Below are 23686 nucleotides of genomic sequence, written 5' to 3'. Positions count from 1 at the left end.
GCTCTGCCCAGTCACCATTGGTACAGGCAGGAGTCCTGGAGGCACACAACCAGGATAAACAAAATGCTACATTCTCACTGGGTCTCAGTCCATGGCAAAGAAGGTGTGTGCACTTCAGGACTAATCCAGACAGAAATCTCACAGGAGAGCATCAGGTTTACTTCTGCAGCAGGACAGTATCATATTCTGGTGAATATCAGAACTCATGGGGAAACCCTCCATTGAGGGAATGTTTATTAAGTACACTGCAAATTCCAGCTCACCTTACCCTTTTTGTTTTCCAGATGAGGGACTCTGAAGTTTTAAAAAAGAAAAAAAAAAAGTATCCCACCAAAGTAAAAGTCATGCCAGTCCATGGCAAAGAAGGTGTGTGCACTTCAGGACTAATCCAGACAGAAATCTCACAGGAGAGCATCAGGTTTACTTCTGCAGCAGGACAGTATCATATTCTGGTGAATATCAGAACTCATGGGGAAACCCTCCATTGAGGGAATGTTTATTAAGTACACTGCAAATTCCAGCTCACCTTACCCTTTTTGTTTTCCAGATGAGGGACTCTGAAGTTTTAAAAAAGAAAAAAAAAAAGTATCCCACCAAAGTAGAAAAGTCATGCAGGAAGGGGAGGGAGAAAATGTGAATACACATTTCACAGTACTCTCATCAGTGAATTTTACCTAGAACCATGGGAGACTGTACTACATACATTTGAAGAGAACAGAAGAAGAGATACATGATTAGTTTTACCAAAAAAACCCAACAGTCTAGATACCCAAACTCAAATTTAGTGTCAGGACTTTCAAATGCACCCAGTGGATACAGACATACAAATCCCTTGGGCTGTTTTGAAATTTCCCTTTTACAAGCCTAACTTCTGACGTTTATTTAAGGAGATACTGACAATGTCGTCTTTCCATCACACCAGTCTCTCCCCCTTTTGTCATCAAATTTTCCTTTCAGAATAGTCTGACCAAAACCGGATCTGAGGAATCTGTGACGATGCTCTCCTGGAGCTGTGTCCACAAATCAGGGAGACTCCTTTAGATTTAAGAATAACTTTATACATGCAAAATTTCCATAATAGATTTTAAAAACAGTTTAAGAATCTACCCTTCCCACCCCTCCATTCCCCAAAGGCAGCAAAGAGTCTGAAGACAGAACTGAAACATGGCTTTAAAAAACAGCCCACAGACATTAGGTTTCGCTTCCCAGAAACCAACTTCCAGCATGGGATTCGCAGGAAGAGACCCTCCTTTCTGTGGCTAAGGGGGAAGGTGAGGCACGTGGAAGAAAGAAGGGGTAGGGGATGTCAGACTGCATTCAGTTTAAGAACACACACACACACGCACGCACGCGCACGCACACAATTACATTCCAGTGCATTTGATGTGTTTGGTCTTTTCTGCTTTTCCTGGTGGAGAAGAACTGGGCTGTGTAACACCTGCGTGAACACATGCAAACCAAAGAAACAGAGACCACTGAAGTCTTTAGGAACTGTAAAAGATTGTCCTAGGATCTTTTATCAATTCCTTGAGGTATTTCTTCTTGCTAAAACAATCAAAGGCAACAGGTAGGCATTTTTGCAAATGATCACAAATGCCAGTTTGAAAGACAGACTCTTTTGAAGGACATTATTAAAAACCTTTGTTGTCAAATTATGCTAATACTTGATAGTGCTTGGTCCATGTGCAGAGCTCCCATGAATATGAACAGGCATTCCATGGTCCTTTTACTTATAATCCCACAGTAAATATTGCTGGTAAAACAAGGCAAGACCTCCACATATCTGCATTCTCCTTCGAGCCTAGCACATATGCTGAGTGTTTTCCCTATTTTTCCCTTTAAAAATACGCTCAATAGCACACCATTCAGCATGTCACAGTCTCACCATTCCCACAGCTTCAGCAGAGGTATGGGTCAGGACCAGCAGTGGAAGGGTGGAATTCATTGTAGAGTTGACGGGGTCACATTGCAACAACTGCCTCAAGTAATTCTGCTTTTTCTTAAAAAACCCAACCCTTCTCCCTAGTCTACTAATGGGCAGAATCTGCAGTTTCCCAGAAGAGTGCCAAGTCCCACGCTGAATGAAGTTCAACCTTGGGTACAGCTCCAGTGACTGCTATGGAGCAACTCCAGGACTGTAGTAACCTCACATGCACACATCGCCTATACCTTTAATCCAGGTTTGAGGGGACAAAGTAAACGGCCAGTAGAAAGAAAGATGTCTTTGCCGTCACCCTTTCTGCATCAAGAAGGACTGGGTTCCTTGCCTCTATTCCCTTGTTGATACACAGCTCCAAAGCAAAGGTTGATAAAGAAGTTTCTTTCAGGACTCCTCTAACGAGAGTTTAGCCAATAAACGTTTACTAACAACCAGCTATTTAAACTGAGATATGTGATCAGTTATGCAGAAATTCAGTGCTACCAGGGATTATCAGCACCTTGGGAGAAGGCTGCAGTCCCACACACAGATCCAATGGCAACCCTTTCCATGCAACTTCATCCTCTCCCCTGCTTTTGTTGTATCCTATTTATGGCAGTTTGCAGCTATCCCTGGGCAGTCACTTTGTGATTACTGGCTCAGCTTTCAAGAATTGCAGGAAACAACAGTAAACCTAACTATTCCCTACTAGCACCAGGCTTGCTGGATCCAGGGATGGGCAGGTTACAAGATACTCGAAAGGGTGGGAAGTTGGGAAGGGATAGGAAGAACTCTGTCCCTCAGGGAAAGAGAGCTGAGGTCTGAAGCCATTCTGGAGGTCTGGGGAAGGCAAGCAAAATACTTCAAGGCTGCTGGTACCATCAGCAGCAGCTCAAGTTCTTCTTAAGAACTGCTCATTAAAAATAGGAATTTGTTTTAGGAGAAAGATCCGACTGTTCTTTCTAAATTGTTAGACTGTAATTTTACAACACAGAGAGAAACAGTGTCCCATTCCTTTCACCAAGACAAACTAATATCTAAAAACCTGAGCATACTCCTTCACCAAAAGGACTTAAACCACGTTCCTTGGAACTGTTTCCCCAATCGATGTATGTCCGTAGCCACATTGCAATAGCTACTCTGTGGGGAAGATCTCCTCAGTGCGTGCCCAAGTCCTTACTAACATGGAATGGGTGACAAATAAATGGGTGCTGTGCATCTGTGTATTTGTCAATGTGTGAAATCTTCCCACTATTTCCTCAAGTAGGTGAGACTGTAAGTATGAAGTAGCTATTTTTCCCTAAGTGAATAACCAGTCTGCCCCTCCAAATCTACATGAAGCAAAATAAGACTTTTGGGTTGACAGAGCATATTTCCTTTCTCTAAGATATGCAGATATGGAATATAATTAAAATATATTATCAGTGGTTGTAAATCTCTGGCACCAGTAACCAACACACATATTGCAGGAAGTCGGCCTTTGTCTAGCATTAGCTCTATGTCTCCAATGAAGTATTGTTGTTCAAGGAGATTTTAACTTGAGAGCCTGGCATGACCAATTTTGATAAGTCTGTTGTTACACCGGGAAATACAGACTGGCAAAGATGTGTCTTTCCCTGAGCCAAAGGACTCTATTGAGGCAGGCAGCCTGACTGAGAAATGGTTTCAGATACTTCTTTCTCCATGTTAAGAAGAGTCTTACCCTAGATAAACTGGTTGGGTCGCAACACCAGAAAGCACCAGTACCAGACCTATCTTTCCAGCTTACGCATCCAGAGGAGAGGCCTTATTGGCCTGTTTGGCAGTCAAGTCAAGGCAGAGGGGAAGGGGAAAGCTCACGATGGTTTTTAAGCGTCAGATGCACTTGCTGAATTTTTCGTAGTTTGCAGGGCTGTTATGATGTAGCTTTGACTGTTCCTGATAAAGGGGTCCTGGCAATCAGTGGGAAAACGCAAGCATCACATCCTAGAGCATGCCGTGCGGGCAGGCAGCATTGCTGCATTGCTTCCTGAGCCTCAGCACTTCCACTCCTGCCTCTTTAAGAGCTTCTGATTTAAGAGTCTTCTCCTTAACATCCAGCTTCTCAGGGGTCCCCAGTTCAGTCCGTTCTTGCACTATCCCTCAGGCTTTCCCCCCTGTTTAAGTCCTCGTTCTCCAATGACCAGCGTTTACTCCAAGCAGACTGTGCAAAGCAAGGTATGGAAAGCCTCTGTCAAATGGGCAGAGAGTGGCTTCCCATACTGCTGCGGCATAGTCAGCAACAGCTACCACTTGTATCCCTCTGGGTAACTCTGTAGTGCACATGCTTAAAGAAACAACACAAAACCAAAAACAATTCCCCCTTCTAAAAAAACTTCCCGCCCTTCCTCTCCATAAAACCCACCCCCCAAAATATTGCTTGAGATTCATTTATATGAATTGTTAACCATCACGGACAAACATATTACTCTAGCTCTAGCTAGAAAAAGAACATAAGAGGAGAAAAAGAAGCTTGTCTCACATAAACTCTCCTTATGTTAAAAGAGAGTGACTGTGAATATATGAAAGTGAAAAAGGCTTGGGGACCTCTTTCAGGGAGCTAAAGCACATTTTGCCACAGTAGAGCAGGATGCAAATCAAGAGAATGGGGCTGGGAGAGAGGGAGAAAGTCCAAATTTAACTGTGTTCAGCAAATTGTTACCAGACACTACAGTGCAATAATGAGATTATACAAATACCAGAGAAAGCATGAATTAGAGAAGGATATGCAGAGAGGGGTGCAGGAGAAAGCGTATGTGCAAGGAAACTACTCTTCCCGTACAGTAATGCTTATTTTTCAGAGTGGACCAAGAGCAGAAGAATTCCTCAACACCTGAAGTCGACATCTGTAACAGGACTGAAGAGCAATTCTCTGGACAGCTCTTCCTCACGCTGGTTGTATCATTTGAGACCTACAACAAATTGCAGTGGCAATATGGAAACGGTCTGAAAAAAAATAAAGTCTGTATTGCTTTTCTGTTCGTGTTTTACCCTAGTTGCCACTGGGTTTGCAAACTAACAATATTTAAGGCTACAGAGAAGTAGCCATCGATATTTAAGGCTACTTCCTTTTGGTAGGGTAATTTCCCCGTGCTGGTCCAATAGTGTCAGTCATACGGACAAACTTCTGAGTGCATACCAACCGGGAACCGTTAGAAGATCTCCCTTGAAGTAATATTACTGCTGCTAGTCAATATATGCTTATGGCAGCCTCCAAACATCACATACTAGAGTAACGGGCAGACTGCTTGTACAGTGTACATGTCAGACTAGTTGCTAATTAATTTCTCTGTCAAATCCTGAAGCAAAACTATCGGATGCCTGGGACCTAAGCCTTCCTGACCAACCACATTTTAGTAAGAGAAAAGAAAAACAAAACAAAATAAACACCCATCACAAAACTAATAAAAACATATACATTAGCACTGTAGAAGAATGACGCTTGTGTCATATTCCATGGGTTTTTGGCTTCACGCTGGCTCATGGGCACTGCGAACACTGAACTGGAAGCAAACAGTGGCAGAAACTAATAGCCCCCAGCAACCCCAGGAAAGTTTAATTTTAAGACTGTTCTACTGAAATTATTTTTTCTATTCATGGCAATGACAAAGAACAACTTCATGTGAGAAAGCAGCAACTGGTGCCCAATGGAAAGATTGACGAGATCAGATTTCTTTGTGATTTTGTCTCACACAGGGCGCAAGGAAATAAACAGTAACCCATGCAGAAAACAAGTAACCTGATGGATATAAGCTACTTGAACGTTTTCATTGCTAAAAAGAACTTTCTCTGTGGAGGAATCGAGCATGTCTGCTCTGGAAGATACCCAAAGTATGTTTAGAGTCATCAATCCCAGACATCATTTTTAACTAGCAGCCAAAATGACACTCCTGCACTCTATCATTGACTAACACACAGGGCAGAGGAAGCTTTTAGTCTAATACCTGCCTCCCTTGCACAGAGGTCACCGGCGCAGGGAACCAGCAGCAAGCTTTACCAAACACACCCACATTCTGGCTTTCCTTCGACAGTGTTGGACAAGAGCTCCCTGCCCCGCGAGGCAGGCAGCAGCAAAGAAGAGTCCGTAAAAACCCCCAAACTTGAAGACGAGTATCAGAAATTCAGAGTCCTCACATCCGGCCGGCGGTGTGCAATGTCTCGCCCCCGAACCAGTGTTTGTTCAGTGCTCCCTGCAGACTGGATGCGGCCTGAAACAGGCGGGCGAAGCTCACCTCTGCCCAGTGTGGTTCCTGTTCGCCTCCGCGTTTAAGGCCAAGTTGTGTAGGAAGAGAAAAAGCTGCCACCACACTTGATTTCTGTTCTGCTGATGCTGTAGAGAACAGTTGAAGCAAGGTTATTTATATTTCTAAAATTGCAACATACCACTTCTCTTTTCCAATAACAACTCAGTTACACTTTTCAAGAGCAGACACTTTAATCCCATCAGCATAACAAGGGGGTGCAGCAAGGGATGAGGGGAGAGAGGGAAATGATAAGTTCTCCAGAAATAATTGTAGCTCTAACATTACAAAAAGAAAAGAGCAGACCCTTTATGCATTGTGCACAAGAGGATTAAACTTTTTTTTTTGCTTGTAGGATTTTGCAGAGTTTAGCCAAGTGCTGTTTTTAATCAGATTGGCTTCTGAGCCTTTCAAAAGCCCCAGCTGCATGAACAAACAACCTTTTTTTTTTTACTGTGTGCACAAGAGGATTAAACTTTTTTTTTTGCTTGTAGGATTTTGCAGAGTTTAGCCAAGTTGTTTTTAATATCAGATTGGCTTCTGAGCCTTTCAAAAGCCCCAGCTGCATGAACAAACAACCTTTTTTTTTTTTAAAAAAAAAAGCCCCCCTTCACCCCAAAAGTAAAAAAAAAGAAAAAAATATAACTGGTGATCCATCTGTAAGTGATTTGACACCGTGAAGGTCAAAGGGTTAATCTTCAATTTAAACCACACTGCTGAGACAGCAAAACTCTGATTTCATCTAGTACAAGAAAACACATTCGTGCACACACACACTCCCCCACCCTCCCCCCACCACATTTTCCTTCCCAGCATCTCCAAGATAATACTGCCCTTTTTATAGCCACTTTTGACAGTAAGCCATAAATAATCAGCCTTGGAGCCCTTTCCTACTGACTGGAGCCAATTAAACCTTAAGCAAGAACATACTTGAAAACACACAAAAAACCAAAACCAAGAGGTTATTTCAGGTCCCATTGTCAAGGAAGAAACATGGGAGTTGAGTTTCAGGGGGACATCAGACTATATAATGCAGCTTTGGGGCAGGGACACTGTTCCTTCTTTTGTTATATGTAATCACTCCTGCAAAAATGGCTCCGATTATACCCCCACCTTCCCGCACTTTAATGGCATCTCATACAAACAGGTGGGTTTCTCTTTACATTGCCCAGCCTGGGATACTATTTCACCTCAATAACCGACCCTCTATTAGAAGTCAGTCTTTGTTTTCTCATCCAGAATTCCATATTTGCTAAGCAGGACTGATCACTTCTGGAAAACAAAACAAACCAGCCCCAACCTCTCCCCCCACCCCCAATCCCCAGCAGACGAGGAAACAGAAGACTGGCTTCCAACAACTTTGCCTCAGTACACAGGAGTTCATAAAAGAGCACTGAAGCACATTATATGAACAAGATGTTTCAACTCAGATTAGCCCAACAGGGCAGAACAACATGGTTACAAGGCATTCTTTACGTAATCACAAATAAGAGAGAGTTGCAACTGGACTTGGTGTATTGGAGATGTGTCAATAAACAGCTCTTCAAAGCCCTCCCAGATAGTCATTAAATTACGTCCGTATTTCAGCGGGAGTAGATCTGTGCCATTTGAATCACAACTACATACAACACAGGCTTCGGAAAACCTCTGTTCATCTCGCATCTTAGCAGTGGGTCATTCTTCTTACCCTCAAGACTTAACAGTTGTCTCCCGGATTTAGAAGAGTTCACACAGATCCCATCACACATTTCAACACCACTGTGTTTGCAGCATAACCCACAGACAGCGACTCTAGAGCCCGGTATCATTTATTTCAAAGTAACCAGCCCTGGGTTCAGTCCGTACTGATTGTCCAGGCATTGCTAGGTTTACAGGTGAAAACAATCTTTTATAAACTATCCCCTAGGGCTGGGTTACAAAAACCTAATTTGGTTTCAAAAAGCAAGATGCTTTTTGTTTTGTTATTCGCCTCTCGGTTTGACCAGGCTTTCCTTCCTCATCAAACTCCAGAGATTCTTCTCACCCTCCTCCATAGAGCCACACTCCCAAACCTGCTTGAACATGCACGTGGAACCACCATGTCCTGGCGACATCTAGATACCATGCTTTTATCAAGCTATTACAGTTTAAGTGGACTGCTCCTTAAACAGAGATCTTCGGGTAGCATGTCAATGAAGTGGCATGCAAGCACAATGCCGCCTTCTGCAGTTTCCACAAGTAGGGAACTATGCTAGGAGAGTACGGTGGACAAACATACTATAGACGCTCTGAAGACAATCTGCTTTGGCAGATTATTTTATTCTATTGGCAGCCAAGAGGGTAAAGAAGTGTCGTATAGGGACTTAGTATGGGAAATGCAAAAGGATGTTTAAAAATTGGTATCAAAATCCTAAACTTGAAATATATCTCAGCCTCACTGGTGGACCCTCTTTAATGGAAGCTCTCATAGAATTTTATAAACCAGGTTAATTTGGAGGCAGACAAGAGGAGGCGTGCTGACGGTTGGACTCGACGATCTTAGAGGTCTTTTCCAACCTCAATGATTCTATGATTCTATGATCTGGTATGTGCAATTTCAACTATTCTACACTGTCAGAAGGACAAATAACAAGTAAGAATCCCCAATGTCCTGCTTCATGTAGGAGGCTGCTTTGGGCTTCTCACACAACATAACATGTTTCTAAATATTCTGTCTCCTCTTTAAGTTTTAAATGCCACCTCAGAAGAAAAGGATTACTGGTTCTTTGCTGTGATAGGTAAAGGGGCCATGTTCAGGGAAAAACAGTGGAAGGACTGAGCTCATCCTCCTCCCTTTTTGTTTTTTTTTGAAGGTGGGGGAGCTTTTTGAGGAAGGTATTGGGTTTTGTTTTTATTTGGTAAATAAGAGTTTTCGATCTCTACTTTCAGGAGGGTTACAGACCTGCAAGAGAACCAGTGGGATGTGGCATCACAAATACTGAGAAAAACTGTAATTCTTTTTAGTTCATACTCTATTGTATTTCACTGCCTCTTGCAGCCACTTTTTTGGTACAGCATTTTTGTCCTTCTCCAGTTAAAAATGTTTCCCGCTATTTGCCTAAGACACTCAAGGAGATTTCCATGGAAAAGCAGAATAGGAATTATTTCACCCTTGTTCCCCCCTGCTTATAAAAAGCATAAGATCTCAAATCACTTTATGAAGGACGTTGACACCATTAATTTTGTTTTGAAGTGAAAAAATAGAGCACTAGGCCGAGGGCAGCTTTCCAGGTTTTATTCCTAGACCTAGGGCTTGCATTTCCCTGGGTCCGTATTCAGCTAGCATTTCCTTCCACGGTGGCGTAGTCCCACACACACTTTCCCTGGCTTGCGTACTGAAGCAGCCCACTCGCACTGTCCTCTCTTCACACTAGTGCAGGAAAGTGAACTAGAGCAGGACAATGATCAAGGCCAGAACCAATCTGATAAAGAAGCTGTCTTTACTATTGATCAGGTCATCCTAATCCATCTGATCCACGGCATCATGGAGTCAAGCTGATGCTTATGCCAGCACAACAGAAAGGTGACCTGAGAAGAGGAGCAAGCTGGGACTGCTTGCTCCTTCAGCAGCAAGCCTAGCTAACGGGGTTTACAGAGTTATGGTCTCACTTCTGGGCTGATCTGCTTTCCGTGGTACTAATTCAGCATGGGACAAGAGCCACAGAATGGAAATGGCAGATATTCTTTGCAATACAGATAGAGTAAACAATTTATGGAAAGAACTGTCACAGCCTAAAAAATGTCCTTTTCACAAGTTTCAGTAGCTTTTCCCTAGATATGTCTCTGCCAAGACCAAAATAGTCAAATATTTCAGGACTGAGGGGTTTTTGTGTGGTATAATTTAGCTGCCAGGAAGGACAGAAAACCCAGGAAAGTGACTCCACGAGTTTGGCATCTCATTTTTTCAGATGTGATACGTTTCAAGTCAATTCTTACAGTCTTCTAAGACTCATAACTATGGTGGCACAGGTTTATAATTTCCTAAGCTTCCCTATGCTGATTTGTCCCTCATCACAACAATTCAATCCTCAGAGTCACTACCGCACAAATGTATCAGGGATGAACACTTTGCCACCTCCATGTGGTAGCAACACAAAGAACATTTTGAAGCTCCTTTCCGAAGATGGAAAGAAGCCCCTTTTGCCCTCTATACTAACTGTAACTAAAGAAGACTAGTCTTGTGAATACAGTAAGTCAACACAAAGCTGGAAACACATAAAAACATTTCCTACTGCAGCTGCTGCTTTTTGAAGGGGATATCCTTAAGAGACTGTCTGTCTGAGGCGTTAGCATGAATGCTTCAATGACTCACAGGGAAAGGCCATTTTACAGGAAAAGTGTCCTCTGCAGCAACAGTACATTAGTGAAGCCTATCCATGAACTGGGCTGAACCAAAAGCCAGAATACTGGTAAACAAACACAAAAAAACAGCAAGACTTTTACTGGAAGCAAATGAAAGAGGGACATGATTGACCCAACATTTATTCCCTCCCCGTAATTAATTCCTAATACATTTCACGCTGTAAGCATACAGATATATATCTGTCAAATAGCACCCCAGACGTCAAAAGCTTTTTACTCCTACCAAGCCCTTGCACGGGGTGATCGAGGGAGCATCAGGACAGGTAATACACCTCAAAGAAAATGTTGTCCCTCTGACATAGCTCCTTGAATCCTTGAGCATAAATGTTTAACAGATGAATAGTATTCACTTTTCCACCTGATAAATACGTGCCATTAATATCCCTCCTTAAAAAAATAAAGAATATGTTAATCATATACACGTCATATGTGGGTCTGGTACATTCCTATCGCATATACAGAAGGGTACACCTGTCTACCCTCTTGATCTCATGGGCAACTTCTGACTTTGCTTCATGGCTTCCAGATAGCTAAGGGTCAAATTCTGATCCCATCTTAACTAGAAGGATTAAAATATGGCCATAAATGGCACTATTAGAGCAAAAGAAGAATAATGGCATATGTGTGCATAAAAACATCATTCTTCCTTTAATGACTAATACAAGTATTAGCAATAAGTTGTTGGGATTTTATTTATTCACTGAAAACAAAAATACTTGCACACCGGGAGCAGTTGCTGACTCATCGCTGAAGGCTGTTTTGGCTGCCAGGTGGCTGGAGGCATATTGTGCTACCACAAAATATGCTTCAGCTTAGAAAGACTAGAAAGTCACAGTCCCCAAGGCAACAGAGGTTACAGAAGGTGTCCCCCGCTGGAGAGAGAAACGCAGGCCAATGGAAGTCAAATACAAATCTTTCCAGCTGTGATTCCTAATGACCAAAGAATAATGCATGTGTAAAAGCAGCCGGAAAAAAAAAGGAGACAGTAACAGAGAAAAACTGAAAGAGGAGCTTAGCGGCACAATTTCTCATGATGACACAGAGAGGAGGATGAGGATCTTCCTCGGGGATCTGCGTCCTTCTGGCTTGCAAACCCCGTGGCTCTTTTACGCAGGGCTAAACTTGTGGTAGAGGGAGGCGTCATCTCAAGTACTGCTTCCTTTCTCAAAGCCTCCGTCAGGCTTTGCGAAGCAAGATAAGCAACACGCGTGTTTATGGAGAGAGGATGTACAGGAGCGGGCACAGCAGGAGGGATGCGGGGTGCAGGAGACCCCCAAAACCCATTTACGGGCTGCCCAGCCCAAGCAAGGGGGATGGCACTGACCGCTGCCAAGGCACTGGTCCGAGCAGCGACGTTCATTGCCCCAAACCTGCTGCAGGCACAGCTGCGCAGGTGAGCCCTTTCTCAACTTTCTTGTAGCTCAAAAACAAACATGCAGCCACTCGCGCCTTCCTCTCCGGAGCGGGCAGGAAGGGGAAGCAGACAGACGCCATGGCAACAGCCAGCTGACGGCAACCTGGGAAGGGCAACCACCGGCCACCTCGTTCCCAGGGCCCAGCCTTCCCCTCCTGCACCCCCGGGGGGCACACCGGCTTATTTTCCATAAATACAGTAAATAAGGGTCTTGCATTTCCATAGAGCTGCACCTGATACCGCTCTCTACCTGTGGCACAGGGTCTGAGGGGGGATTCGCCCCCATGCTGGGGGGGGGATGAGGGTGCAGGAAGAGACACCCAGACCTCGCCTCCATGTGCGAGAGAAGACACCCCCTCCGACAGCCACAGCTGCAGGCAGCAAGCACAGGCAGGTTTATTCATTCAGACCCCAAGTGCGAACTGACAGAGCTATTTCACAGCTTACCCTGTTTATCACCTAACCTGCACAGGCTGTGGGACGGACTGACCTTTATTTTGCATCGATTCCCTCACCACCAGAAGAAGGGAGGTGCTCCTGCAACTGCTTGGTGCACAGGAGACACCCCCTACTGATTAAAGCGTACCTCGGGGTTTTGGTTAAAATAACACTTTGCAAGTTTTTGCAGGAAAATATTCTGGCGGGGGGACAAGGGGGGGGGCACGGGGCCCTGGCCTGGACGCAGCGCTGCCCTGCTGCGAGGGGAGCCTGCAGGCAGGCAGGCGGGCGGGCAGGTGCAGCACTGGAGCCTGCGGGCAGAGCAGCCTCTCGTCAGCAGTTCTGATGACTCAGAGGCTAAATTTAGAGAGCGATATAAACACAGCAGCCACAGCGCAAACACTGCCCGGCAGAGCGGCTCTCACGCACAGCCCTCTCAGCCCGCTCCTCCTCGCTGGCCGGGGTCCGCATGCCCTTCGGGGGCTCTCCTCAGCGGGTGGCTGCAGTCCCCCATCACCAGCGTCTTGTCAGGCGCTACATCAGAAAAAAACTAATTGGGGTTAACAGAAGTTGCCTCACTGCTTTTATTTTTAGATCACTATTCTTTCTGCTGTGGTACAGTCCTCAGATTCCTTTGCCATTGGTGAGGGTAGCTACCAAGGAGAAACAAAAAAAAAAAAACCCAAACAGAGACTATAAAAGGCTAGCAGGACATTCCTCCTCAATGGCTTGAAACAAAGGAGGACTCTGCAGTTGGGCACTTGCTTTCCTGCCTTTCCACCATAAAATTTCATTGAGTAAAATACAAACATGCACACTCCTCACCATAAATAATCAGTCCAAACATCTCATCATCCCCCTCAGAGATGGCAGTATCTTAACAAGATCAACCAACCTAAGTGTAGGACTGGAGGCAGAACGACTGGGTTCCAATCAGTGATCCCTGCATGATCTCAGACAAGTTATAACCTGCATTTCCTAGTCTCCCACACTAAAAAAGAAGTGGGATATTACCACAATTATTTCTTAATTGAAAAGTAATTCCTCAGCTGTCACACTGCTACAAGCAGAAAGCACACTACCACTCACAGCCACCATGGTGCTGCAAAAGCCGAGGAAATGCAGAAAAGCCTACAGAGACCACTGGGGTTGTATATGAGAAGCAGCAGCACTGAACGCTATTTAAATCATACACCGCTACTGCAGGTGATGTTAGAAATACTGTAAAACAAGTCACTTGTACTGTCCCAAAGAATTATTTTGTGTTCTTTAATGTGGGCAATCTTGATATTTTGAGCTTGTAGCCCCACTGCCTTAAGACACTGCAGTCCCGTGTCCGGCGGGGTGAAGGATTCACAGCGGGTCGTTGCACAGAGCTCGCAGTGCTCTCCTGCCACTGGGCTCCCTTATCCTCTGCCCACTTCCTCTACCAGAGCTAGGCAGGAAGTTTTGCTTTTTAACATTATCCCTTATTTTAAGCAGGAACAAAACCATAATATATTTAAATCTTTTTCAGCTGAAAGCATAGAGGAGGATAGATTAGGCTGCTGCAAGAGTTTTGTGGTTTTATTAAACCGATATACAATGGTTGTATGTGACTGTCGCATCAGGAGTTCGCATAGCCCAGCCGCCAACAGCAGCCTTACATGGCTGCCCGAGGAAAAGCAAAGAGGGCAAGTACATGCAATAGCTCCCCCTAATACTCTTTCAGCATCTAACTAGTTTGAGCTTAGGACTTCCTGAGTCAGATCTGGTTTCTGTTTATTTAATGTCTCCTTCAATGGCCATAAACTTGTCCTGATTCCCCTTGAACTTAGATAAAGTGCTGGGATGCACAATATGCCTTGACAAGGAGTTCCACAGAGCTACCTATTGCATGAAAAACTACCTCATTTACTTTGAGCTGGCTCCTACTAGCTTGACTTGATTTTGTCTAGTTCTGGTACTGGGAGAAATTAGTCTATCCATCTCTTTCCTGTCACTTCTGATTTCTGTTTAATATTGCTACGCCCTTGCTTTGTGTCTTTTTTAGACTTAGCAGTCCTAGCCCATTTTTTCATTTTTCATATGGAAGTTTCATCATCCTTCTTGCCTTTCTCTGAAACTTTTCCAGTTCTGCTGCATCATTTTTGGAAGAAGGAAACGAGAACTGTAGGTAACATTCAAGATACGGAAGAAACATGGATTTATACAGTGGCATAACTACGTTCTTGTTCTCAGTTTCTTTTCTTAACATACCAAAGAATATAATTTCGGATCAGATGTGAAAGGGTCCAGCAAGTTTCCGTTAACCTAAATGTTAAGTAATCAGCTCCACAGGCAGCAGGATTTCAGAACAGGTGCTAGGCAAGGGGCAACAGGTTGCTGTGTCGTTTGTATGCATAGGGGAAGTTGCACTTCCAAGCCCACCTCTTCCTTCATTGTCATTTGTCAAAATGGAAAAAAAGCTAACAACATTAAGCAAAAAAATCTGTCTCCACTTCCTCATATCAAGTTCCTGGCTCCACTGACTATGGGAACTCCTCTTCCCCCCCCTATGGCACCCTCCTTTCCTCAAGCCTAGGGTCCCAATTCCATAGCCCTGCAAGAACTTTGCTTTACACCTTAATCTTCCCAACCTCATATCCACCCTACCCCCTGCCCTCTAAACCAGGCTCACCCACTTCAGGAGTTCTCCACCTGGTACTCTCCCTCACCATGCTCCTGCATCCTCAGCTGGAAATTCAAGTCCTGCACCGACGGGCAATCCACAGACAGCAGAGCTGAAGAGGACACCCACTGCTTCACACAGCAGCAGGAGGGACCAGCAAGCACGAGCCAGCAGAGAAGATCCTGAAACATACTGAGCTACTTGGGAAACGAATGAAAGCACTTACCCCAAGTCTCAAAGAGACTGCAAGTACAAGTAAATTATGGAGCTGCCGGTACTACAGGCTCACCTGCAGGACAGTTTGAAAGTCTCTGCATTACATTATTAGGAAGCTTTTCTGAACGTTTTTCCTAAAATGTAAAGTCATCATAAAGGACAGTTTCCTGCAAACAATTCCAGTTAAAAAAGCAACTGTTAAAAAATTCCCTGAGTGTCCTCACTAAACGATGGAGAAAAGCCTGATGGAGTTTGGGATAAATGATGCACGTGTAGCACTGTGCGCCCACTCTCTCACGCCGATAAGTTTCCGACAAGAGACATGGGCTCCCTGTTGCATAAGCAGAAGTGTCTCAGAGGAGGCCTCGATAACTCTCATGAGAGACAGAGGGGAAAAAATATGCAAAACGGAACAAGTTTCACTTTCAAAGGAAAACAACATTTCCTCCTGGACATTTTCAGTGTCATTAACTTGAGGCAAACAGGTACATGCCATCTGTCCACAGCCGGTGCGGATGCAGGCATTCAGGCTCCACAGGCTGCTCAAGCCCATTGCAGTGACGGCGAGAGCGTTACTTGCTGAACCAATTGGGGAATTTAGAGAAACAAAGTTTTCTGTAGCTAGATCCACGGAGGCTTTTTGAGCACGGTCAGCATATCTAAATCAACTGCAGGATTCCTGATGTGTTGGAAAGGGGCTTTGTTGTTGTTTGTAATGCACTTATTTACTCAAGAAAGCTCAGCTCTGATTCAGCATCTGGTTCTCATTGAGGCTCAGTTTTTTTTAAACCGAGCTTTCCAGATGGGTTGACTGAAGCACAAGGAGGTCAAGAGACTTGTCTGAGGTCGTACAGCAAGTCAGTGGCTCTGCTTGGACCCGAGCCCAGAACTCTTCAAGGCTACCACTCCTTGGCTCTTAAAGAGACAATTTTATCCCCTGTGAAGTGATCTTATCACCATGAAGAAGAGATGCGATAAAAGCAGTCTCCTCAAAGCTGCAGCCTGCTTAGAAAGAGTTATTTTATTTGGAAAAAGCCATAGCGTTCCAGTGTCTCAATGGAGCAAGTCAAACCAAAGGGGTGTGATACTGATATACAGTGTCATCCACCCCACTCTTGTATAACCCCATGCTCCTATGGGGCGGCTTTACGCTGCTGCTGCCGCCATCCCTGGTTGTCTACTCCCATCCCATCTAGCAGCACGTCATGTCGTGAAATACACTGTCAGTTCAACATGGGTCGAAGCTCCTTCTCAAGGCGAGGGAGCTCAAGTGCACTCAGGACCTAAAGCAGAGCCCAAACACTTGTTGCCATGGCCTGGACATGTGGGGTGCAGGCAGCGCATCCCAGCCAACCAACCAGCAGATCCCCTAAGCTCAGGTCTGTTCTCCATAACCTCAGAGTGCACTCTTTAAGCTCAGCCACAGGCTGGGCTACAGCAAACAGTTCACAGATCCCATGGCAAAGGCACACTTGCTCCAAACCAAGAAGGAGGTGGCAAGTACTGGGTTCTCCTGCAGAAAGCGTGGCTTGGCTCTACCTTTGTTTTCCAGGGGCAGGGTGAGAAAAGCACAACAGAGGGAACATTGCCAGAAGCTACACAGCCTCAGACAGGTAAGAGGTACTAAAGAGCTTGAGAAAACATAGATGGGTCTTGCATGTCATTCTGCAGAGCCCTCTGCAAACTGGATCGACCTGTAGCAGGCTCTGCTGCTTAGGAACACAGAGCGTTGCTCAAGTCCTTCCTATAATAAATTCAGCATCGTAAGGAAATGAAAGCTGCAGAGTGCTAGGGAATGTTGCATTATTGCTCTAGCACTGTTCTAAGGATGAAAAAGCCAGGGTTTAAACTACTGTATTCTGTTTAATATATTAATAGGAAATGAAACCCTGACAATGGTGTACATGCCAAAAGCAAGCATAGGTGTGGCCAACTTTCTTATTCTTATGAGATGCATACCCAAAAATCTTTTGTATAGCCAAGAACCACAGAATAAATACCACATAGCTCCGGGAGCCCAGGGAAGAGATAACAGTGACTCTCCAGGGTTCCCAGTGTGGGATGGGGTTAGACCGTGCACGCAGCTGAGTCCAATGACAACTCAGTGACGTCAGCCTCAGCAGCTATTGCCTGCTCTGTTCCTCTCTCAGCCAGGGATGTACACTAACCAGCGGCCTTTGTGTCAACACAGCCTTGCTGCTGCAGCAGCAGAATGGGAGCCATACTTGAACTGCTGGAGAATTTCGCAGAACTCAAGAGCCATGAGAGGGCAACTCTTGAGTTAGCTGGATGCACTACTCCAATACTGAAAGCTTTTCCTAACTCCCACTGAAAGGGCACATATGTTTTCTTTTCACATGTTCACAGATAAGACGTTTTGTAGGCTCCAAAAAGAGGCACAGCTTGTTGAAAACCAGGCTTGCTCTCTCTCAGGACTTCACAAGACCACACTGGTGTGACTAACTTTGTGGTATTCTAAATCTGATTCAAGACACCACTCTGGAAAGTTGGTTTTGACCAAATGTTTGAGACAAGCTGGGATGGGGCATCCAAATCAGGGATTAGTTTCACAGCAAGATAAACGACAGCCCAGTTTTCCACATCTTGGAGACTGCCCCTTCCAAACCACAACACGTTGTGAACCAGTTCACGTGTCTCCAGGGGCAGACTGCTTGCTTCTTCAGCAACAGGCTGGGAAGGGTCATTGCACACAGGACAGAGGGGCTTCTGCATAGGAGATCTGTGCAAAAAGCCAAAGGAAATCCTCCATGCAGGGATGGGAGGGAAAGGATTGGGCATGACAACAAAACACTCCACGGGGAACAGTGCCTTGGACACTAATATGTGGCTCAGCACTCAGTTTTCCTGACAAACAAGAAAGAATCCCTTAACAGATCCAAATGCCAAGGCCTATCCCAGGGTCAGGCTGTGGAGAACCACTGGCTGAACTATTCCGTCCTCGGGTTAAGTTTTCGGGTTGGGTTTTTTTCTGTTTTGTTTTCAAAATTAAATGGCTGAACAGCTCTCCCCCCCCTTTACAACTTGTTGCTCTTCCAGTTCAAACAAAGACAGCAGAGCTCCTCCTCTGCTGGCTGCGCCGTTGTCGGGTAGCGCAGGCGGACGCTTTTGTTTACTAACTCTCCCACATGCTTGGCTGACAGGCAGCTCGCCTGGGCCGGCAGCCCTGGCTGCGGTCCTGTGCGTGGCACTGGGAGCCCCCGCAGCACCCGCGGCTGGCAGCTCGCCACGGGCCACGGGGCAGCAAAGAGCCCGACCCACGACCCACGGCAGCTTTAGCGGGGCCGGCTTGGGTGGGCATTCCTGGATGCGTTTCCAAGGCACAGACATCAGATAGGTACGCTCCCGGAGATGAAAGGGGTCAAGTTACAACCAGTTCCACCACTTCACTCCAGGGCTCCTCCACGAGATGGTTAACCTTCCCTTTCCTGTGAGAATCTGGCTAAAGAGAGTGGGGTCTTCAGCTATCGCTGGCGAAGAGGTGGCGCTGAGGAAAACCCCATTCAACCACACACAACACGTTAAAAATCTCGTGGTAGCTCGTTATTCCTGCAATTTGCTAAATGACATTCATAGCCCCTTCCACATTTCTACAGGCTAATCTTCCTGTTACAGCTTTGTTAATCCTCCTGCTATTTGGAGATGAAGAGTCCCAGAATTCCCTCATCTCTCTCATGACACAGAGAGGACCAAATCTTTGCCCAGCCACATTCTCTAACCAGGACAGAGATCCTCACTTACCTTTGAGAAGAATTGCAACAGATCCCACAGTTAACAGAACACCAACTCATTTGGAGTGAGATAAGCTTTCTGTCCCTCTCTGAAGTCGGCAAGAGTGTCAGCTTCTTCATATGCAAGCGGATACACACTCTCCGTGTTGGGCTTGCACAGAAGTGGCGAAGTGCTGCCTACTGCCAAACCTCTGCCACCTCTGCCAAACTCTGCATGGGCTGGGATTTCCATTTCACCCCTACTCAACAGGGGAAGGAGGGCAAGGAAAAAAGAATCAGGGTTTTTAGGGGTGCTGGTTTTATTTCATTTCTTTGCAGAGCAGGTTCTTCTTTTTCACTTACCTTTGAGAAGAATTGCAACAGATCCCACAGTTAACAGAACACCAACTCATTTGGAGTGAGATAAGCTTTCTGTCCCTCTCTGAAGTCGGCAAGAGTGTCAGCTTCTTCATATGCAAGCGGATACACACTCTCCGTGTTGGGCTTGCACAGAAGTGGCGAAGTGCTGCCTACTGCCAAACCTCTGCCACCTCTGCCAAACTCTGCATGGGCTGGGATTTCCATTTCACCCCTACTCAACAGGGGAAGGAGGGCAAGGAAAAAAGAATCAGGGTTTTTAGGGGTGCTGGTTTTATTTCATTTCTTTGCAGAGCAGGGTTTCTTCTTTTTTTTTTTTTTTTTTTAAAGAAAACAAAATCAAGATTCTGGAGTGTGGTTTTCAGACCTGATGGCATCTAACAGCTGTCTTTTGTTGTGAGGAAGTTAGTCACAAGTCTGAGACACTAGCTAGGACTGTCTGACAAAGGAGTTGCTAGCAAGTCTAGCGTGATCTAAATATACTCCACAACATTTCAGACAACTACCCCTAGACAACAAGGAGTGTCAGAACAGACTCCAGGCTTGTTGTCATCTCCAAGGTGAGGAGCTGATATAAGCCACCGATGGCAACTTGTGCCACAGAAGAGAAGACGCTGGTGGTGAGGAGAGTGGAGAAGGGTAAAAGCTGTAATAAAAAGCAAGGGGGAGATCCCTGGAGAAAGCCTCAGTGACCCTGTTGCTGATGAACTGGAAGAGCTGGAATAGCAGCAGCTAATGCAGAACAGCTACCTTCCCAGGCAGTAAATACAATCCCACACATTCTCTTCCCTCCACCTGCCAATCTTTAGGAAGAGCCAGCAATCTAGCATAAGCAAAATCCATCAGGATATTGCTGCCATTTTATCGCTGCTGGCAGTCTGCTGCCTTAGACAACAGCCCGCTTAGCTGATGCCTGGAGCCAGTCTTCTAGAGCACCACTCTTGGGTAGCTAAACCCCCGCCTTCCCCTCCAGAGACACCCTACCCTCTGTATGTGGAGCCGGTGGAACTGGTCGGCAATGCACTGCAACTTCCGTGCAATCTGCACCTCGGCACGCACTTCCCGCTGACCTTCCGGAGGCTCCTCTTGGAGGTGCGGATCCAACGCAAAGCCAACTGGAGGGACATGTAAACGGTAGCCAGCATTCCCTGCAAAACAGAGATCAGAAGAGTCATTCTTCCAGTGCAAAGAATAGCTGTTCTACTCAGTACACTTTACGGAGGAAAGAGCTGCACATAATCCTAAATTTTTGACTCATGTTAAAGTCCAGTTCCTGAAGCCCAAACAATGACTGTGTACCGTAAACATGCAGTAAAACATTTGCTCAGCTTTTAAGTAGATTTATATCGATTAAGCAGAGCATTGTGTTGCTTCCCATAATCAAATGACTGGCAGGATCTTACACTTGGTTCCTTTTGCTTGTTTATAGTTCAACCAAGTGCTGATTTTTTTTTTTTTAATGAAAATTTTGCAGTTTTACAAGATCTCTGCTTCCAGTTGTCTCCCACTAAAGGTTGCTGTATCTTTTCCGTCAGACTTTTCTGAGTTCTCTGGCATTCAGTGGGACTGATTTGAATTAAAGCTGAATCAGATACACAAAGCTGAGTGGTGTCCCATCAGTTACTAGTAAAATACTGGATGGACGAACATGCTACTTATTCAACAACTTCAACTCCAGTAAAGAGCCTAAAAGCTGTCCCACCAAGTGTAAATTTTTGCATTTCCCTCTCTCCACTGAAAACTTCTAGGAGCATTCCTATGTGGATGAGACAGCACTAGAAGTTAAAAAATGTAGACAAATCGTAGGATACAAGGTACGGTGAGCACTTAAACATCTAGCAGTAAAATAAAACATGACAGAATAAAGCCAAAAAGAAAAAGAGTGGGAATATCAAGGACAGCAGAAGCAATGAGCAAGTGCCTCGTTCCTGTAGTGGACAAGCAAGGGTAAGAAAATACAAGCTGTCTTTCCTGAGGGAGTAGGACCTAAGCAAAATAGTTTTTAGTCCTTTAATACAACGCCCTAATGAAAGAAACCTTGCTTGATTGGGGAAGCGCTAAAGGGACAGTTTCCTCGCTGTAAAGCTGGTGACACTGGAGTGCTCTTACCATAGAAGAGTCTCCGGGGCTCTTCAGTGACTCCACAAGGCAACATAACATCCTGACTGGAAGAGGACGGGCTGAGTGTTTGAGTTGCCTTGTCCTGCTGCTCAGGATGCCTGATACCGGGACCACAGCAGTGTGTGAGGGGGAATAGTTGAAACCTCCCCAGAAGGCAGCTGTAGGACTGGTTCTGTGTGAAAATGCCAGTTGCAGTCATCTCACCAGGCTGACCTGCAAGTCCAAAGTCATCAGAGTGAAACACGTCATCGTCCAGCCCATCCAGGCTAGAATAGTCCTCTTCCAGGTAGCTGGGGCGATCCATTGCTCCTGCAATAAAGGGACATTTGAGGGAACAGCTAAGACACAAGAAGAACGTTGTCCAGGAGAGAATGCCTTCTGTTCCAACAATGAAACACAGCTCTTTTTTCCACGCCTGCCTGCCTCCCTCCCTCCCAACGCTGCCCATCTGCATGGGCAGGAGAGGCGAGTGACTCAGTGGTGAAGGTCAGGGCTTTGTGGAAAGTCCTCGAGTGCTGGGCCAGAGGGAGACAAAGTTCACACGTGTCTAAGAGTCCACCCACGGCTCCAATTCCACAACTGTTCACAAGGAGGGAGCCAACCCCCGACCTCAGCACATAGAAACTGAAAAGACATTGTTTTAAAAAGCAACCCAAATCCTTCAAATTGCCCCATGGCCAGTCAGCTTCTTTGGGGTCTGCTTTGCTTTGGTCTGCCGTATTTGAACTTTATGGTATGCCCCATTCATTTTTTCCCATCTATTAGTTATTGATGAAGAAAAGCTCTTGTAATCACAAGGCTGCAAGGCCAGACTTTTAAGAAACCCCAGTGGTTGCAAAACTCAAGAGCTGGCAAAGCCATTTCTGTGAAGCTCTCCGTAACTTCTCCCTGTAAGGGCCAACTTTCCTTTCAACTTCTCATTTCTTCCCTCTGCTCAACTTAAGACATGTCCCAAACTTGGCAACGCAGTCACTTCATTACCCTTCTTACTCGAAAGCCTACATGCACTGTCAGTGCATTAGTTCATTCTACTACTAAAGAGGAAACATTGCTGGTGTCAGTGTTTAAAGCAGGACTTTTGTAGCTCCCATAGTAAACACTCCTTAGCTTTGTTGCAGCACAAAGCTGGACAAAGATGGTGGAAGAAAAAAACCCCAATAAACCCTAAAGCACTATTTCAGAGCTCTTTGCAAACATACAGCAAGTAGAAGCAGATTTACCAAAAAAGCCACAAGTCCCTTTACTGTTACCTGTGCATCTAACCCAATTGGAAGACAGTCTCCTAAGAGATCCATCTCCAGGATTTCCACCCAGTTCCAAACAAGGCAGTGAAATTCAACTCTTCATGTCTCTTCCTTTGCTCTGGTTTGCGAAGCATTTAACAGAACAGAAGACTAGCAAGAGGAATTTCAGGCCTGAAGGAGACATTAATAATAATTTTATAAGGATGTGTTCAGCGCTCCCCTTGGTGCTCCCATCTCCCCCCAGGTGAGCAGCACTGACAACACCAACATGCTAGAGGAGACAAAGGGACCCAGCGGTGCAAGAGCTATTTGTGCAGGGCTCTAACTCAGGGGCACTACGGTTATTTAAGTTGTTGCATCTCAGCGGTTCACTCAGCCCAGCCACAACTCCCAAATTAGAGTCTGCAGAGCAGAACAGGTACCAGCTCCACAGCTGGTCCAGCTCCACTGGATGACAGCAGTGCTATCTTGGCATAACACTTGTAATATTCTCATCCATGGCTTAAAGTAGCACACCGAAAGGAGTTACAGGTCCTGAGATGCAGGCACGGATGATCTCCTGCCAGCTCTGCTGCTGGATCGCGATCACCTGACAGAAAGGCAGGGCGATATTTTGTCTTTGCAGCAAGACTTGCCAGATCTCATCCGTCAGAGCCCCACTGGGACACGGGCATTCAGCGCAAGAAAGTGCAACAAAGGCACAAAGCTAGCCGGCAGACCAAACCCTGAACAAAAGAGGGTTTAGAGAGCAAGAAGTTTTACCCGACCTCCCACAATACGGCCCGACTTTTTTCCAGAGCTCTTAGAAAAAAGCTGAGGAGAGAATGCCGAAGCAGCGTAAAGGCTAAGTCACCCTACAGCCCACTTGAGTTCCTTCCACAAGCTTAAAACGCAACTCGTGCTGGGAGCCGCAGGCGCCGAGAGCCGCCGCGTCCCGCCT

General features: G+C 45.5%; 1 protein-coding gene across 3 annotated transcripts in view; it reads right to left on the bottom strand.

The window, feature by feature from the left end:
• Positions 1 to 22833, bottom strand: part of BMF (Bcl2 modifying factor) — a 43870-nt gene extending 21037 nt beyond the window's left edge. The window contains exons 1-4 of one of the 3 annotated variants that reach the window (XM_009283653.2): positions 22753 to 22833; positions 21491 to 21811; positions 20366 to 20529; positions 5665 to 6266 (exon numbers count right to left, since the gene is read on the bottom strand). In XM_009283653.2, the coding sequence (XP_009281928.1) occupies positions 6165 to 6266; positions 20366 to 20529; positions 21491 to 21806 (582 nt within the window). In that variant the 5' untranslated portion in view covers positions 21807 to 21811; positions 22753 to 22833 and the 3' untranslated portion in view covers positions 5665 to 6164. Of the gene's footprint in view, positions 1 to 5664; positions 6267 to 20365; positions 20530 to 21490; positions 21812 to 22752 lie in introns of those variants that run through there. The other 2 variants (XM_009283654.2, XM_019473225.1) reach the window with 2 other exon arrangements.
• Positions 22834 to 23686: the final 853 nt, after the last annotated feature.

The sequence above is a fragment of the Aptenodytes forsteri genome, unplaced genomic scaffold (genome assembly GCF_000699145.1).
Source record: "Aptenodytes forsteri isolate BGI_AS27 unplaced genomic scaffold, ASM69914v1 Scaffold342, whole genome shotgun sequence".
In the NCBI taxonomy this organism is placed as follows: domain Eukaryota; kingdom Metazoa; phylum Chordata; class Aves; order Sphenisciformes; family Spheniscidae; genus Aptenodytes; species Aptenodytes forsteri.
This window is presented reverse-complemented; position numbering and strand designations above follow the sequence as displayed.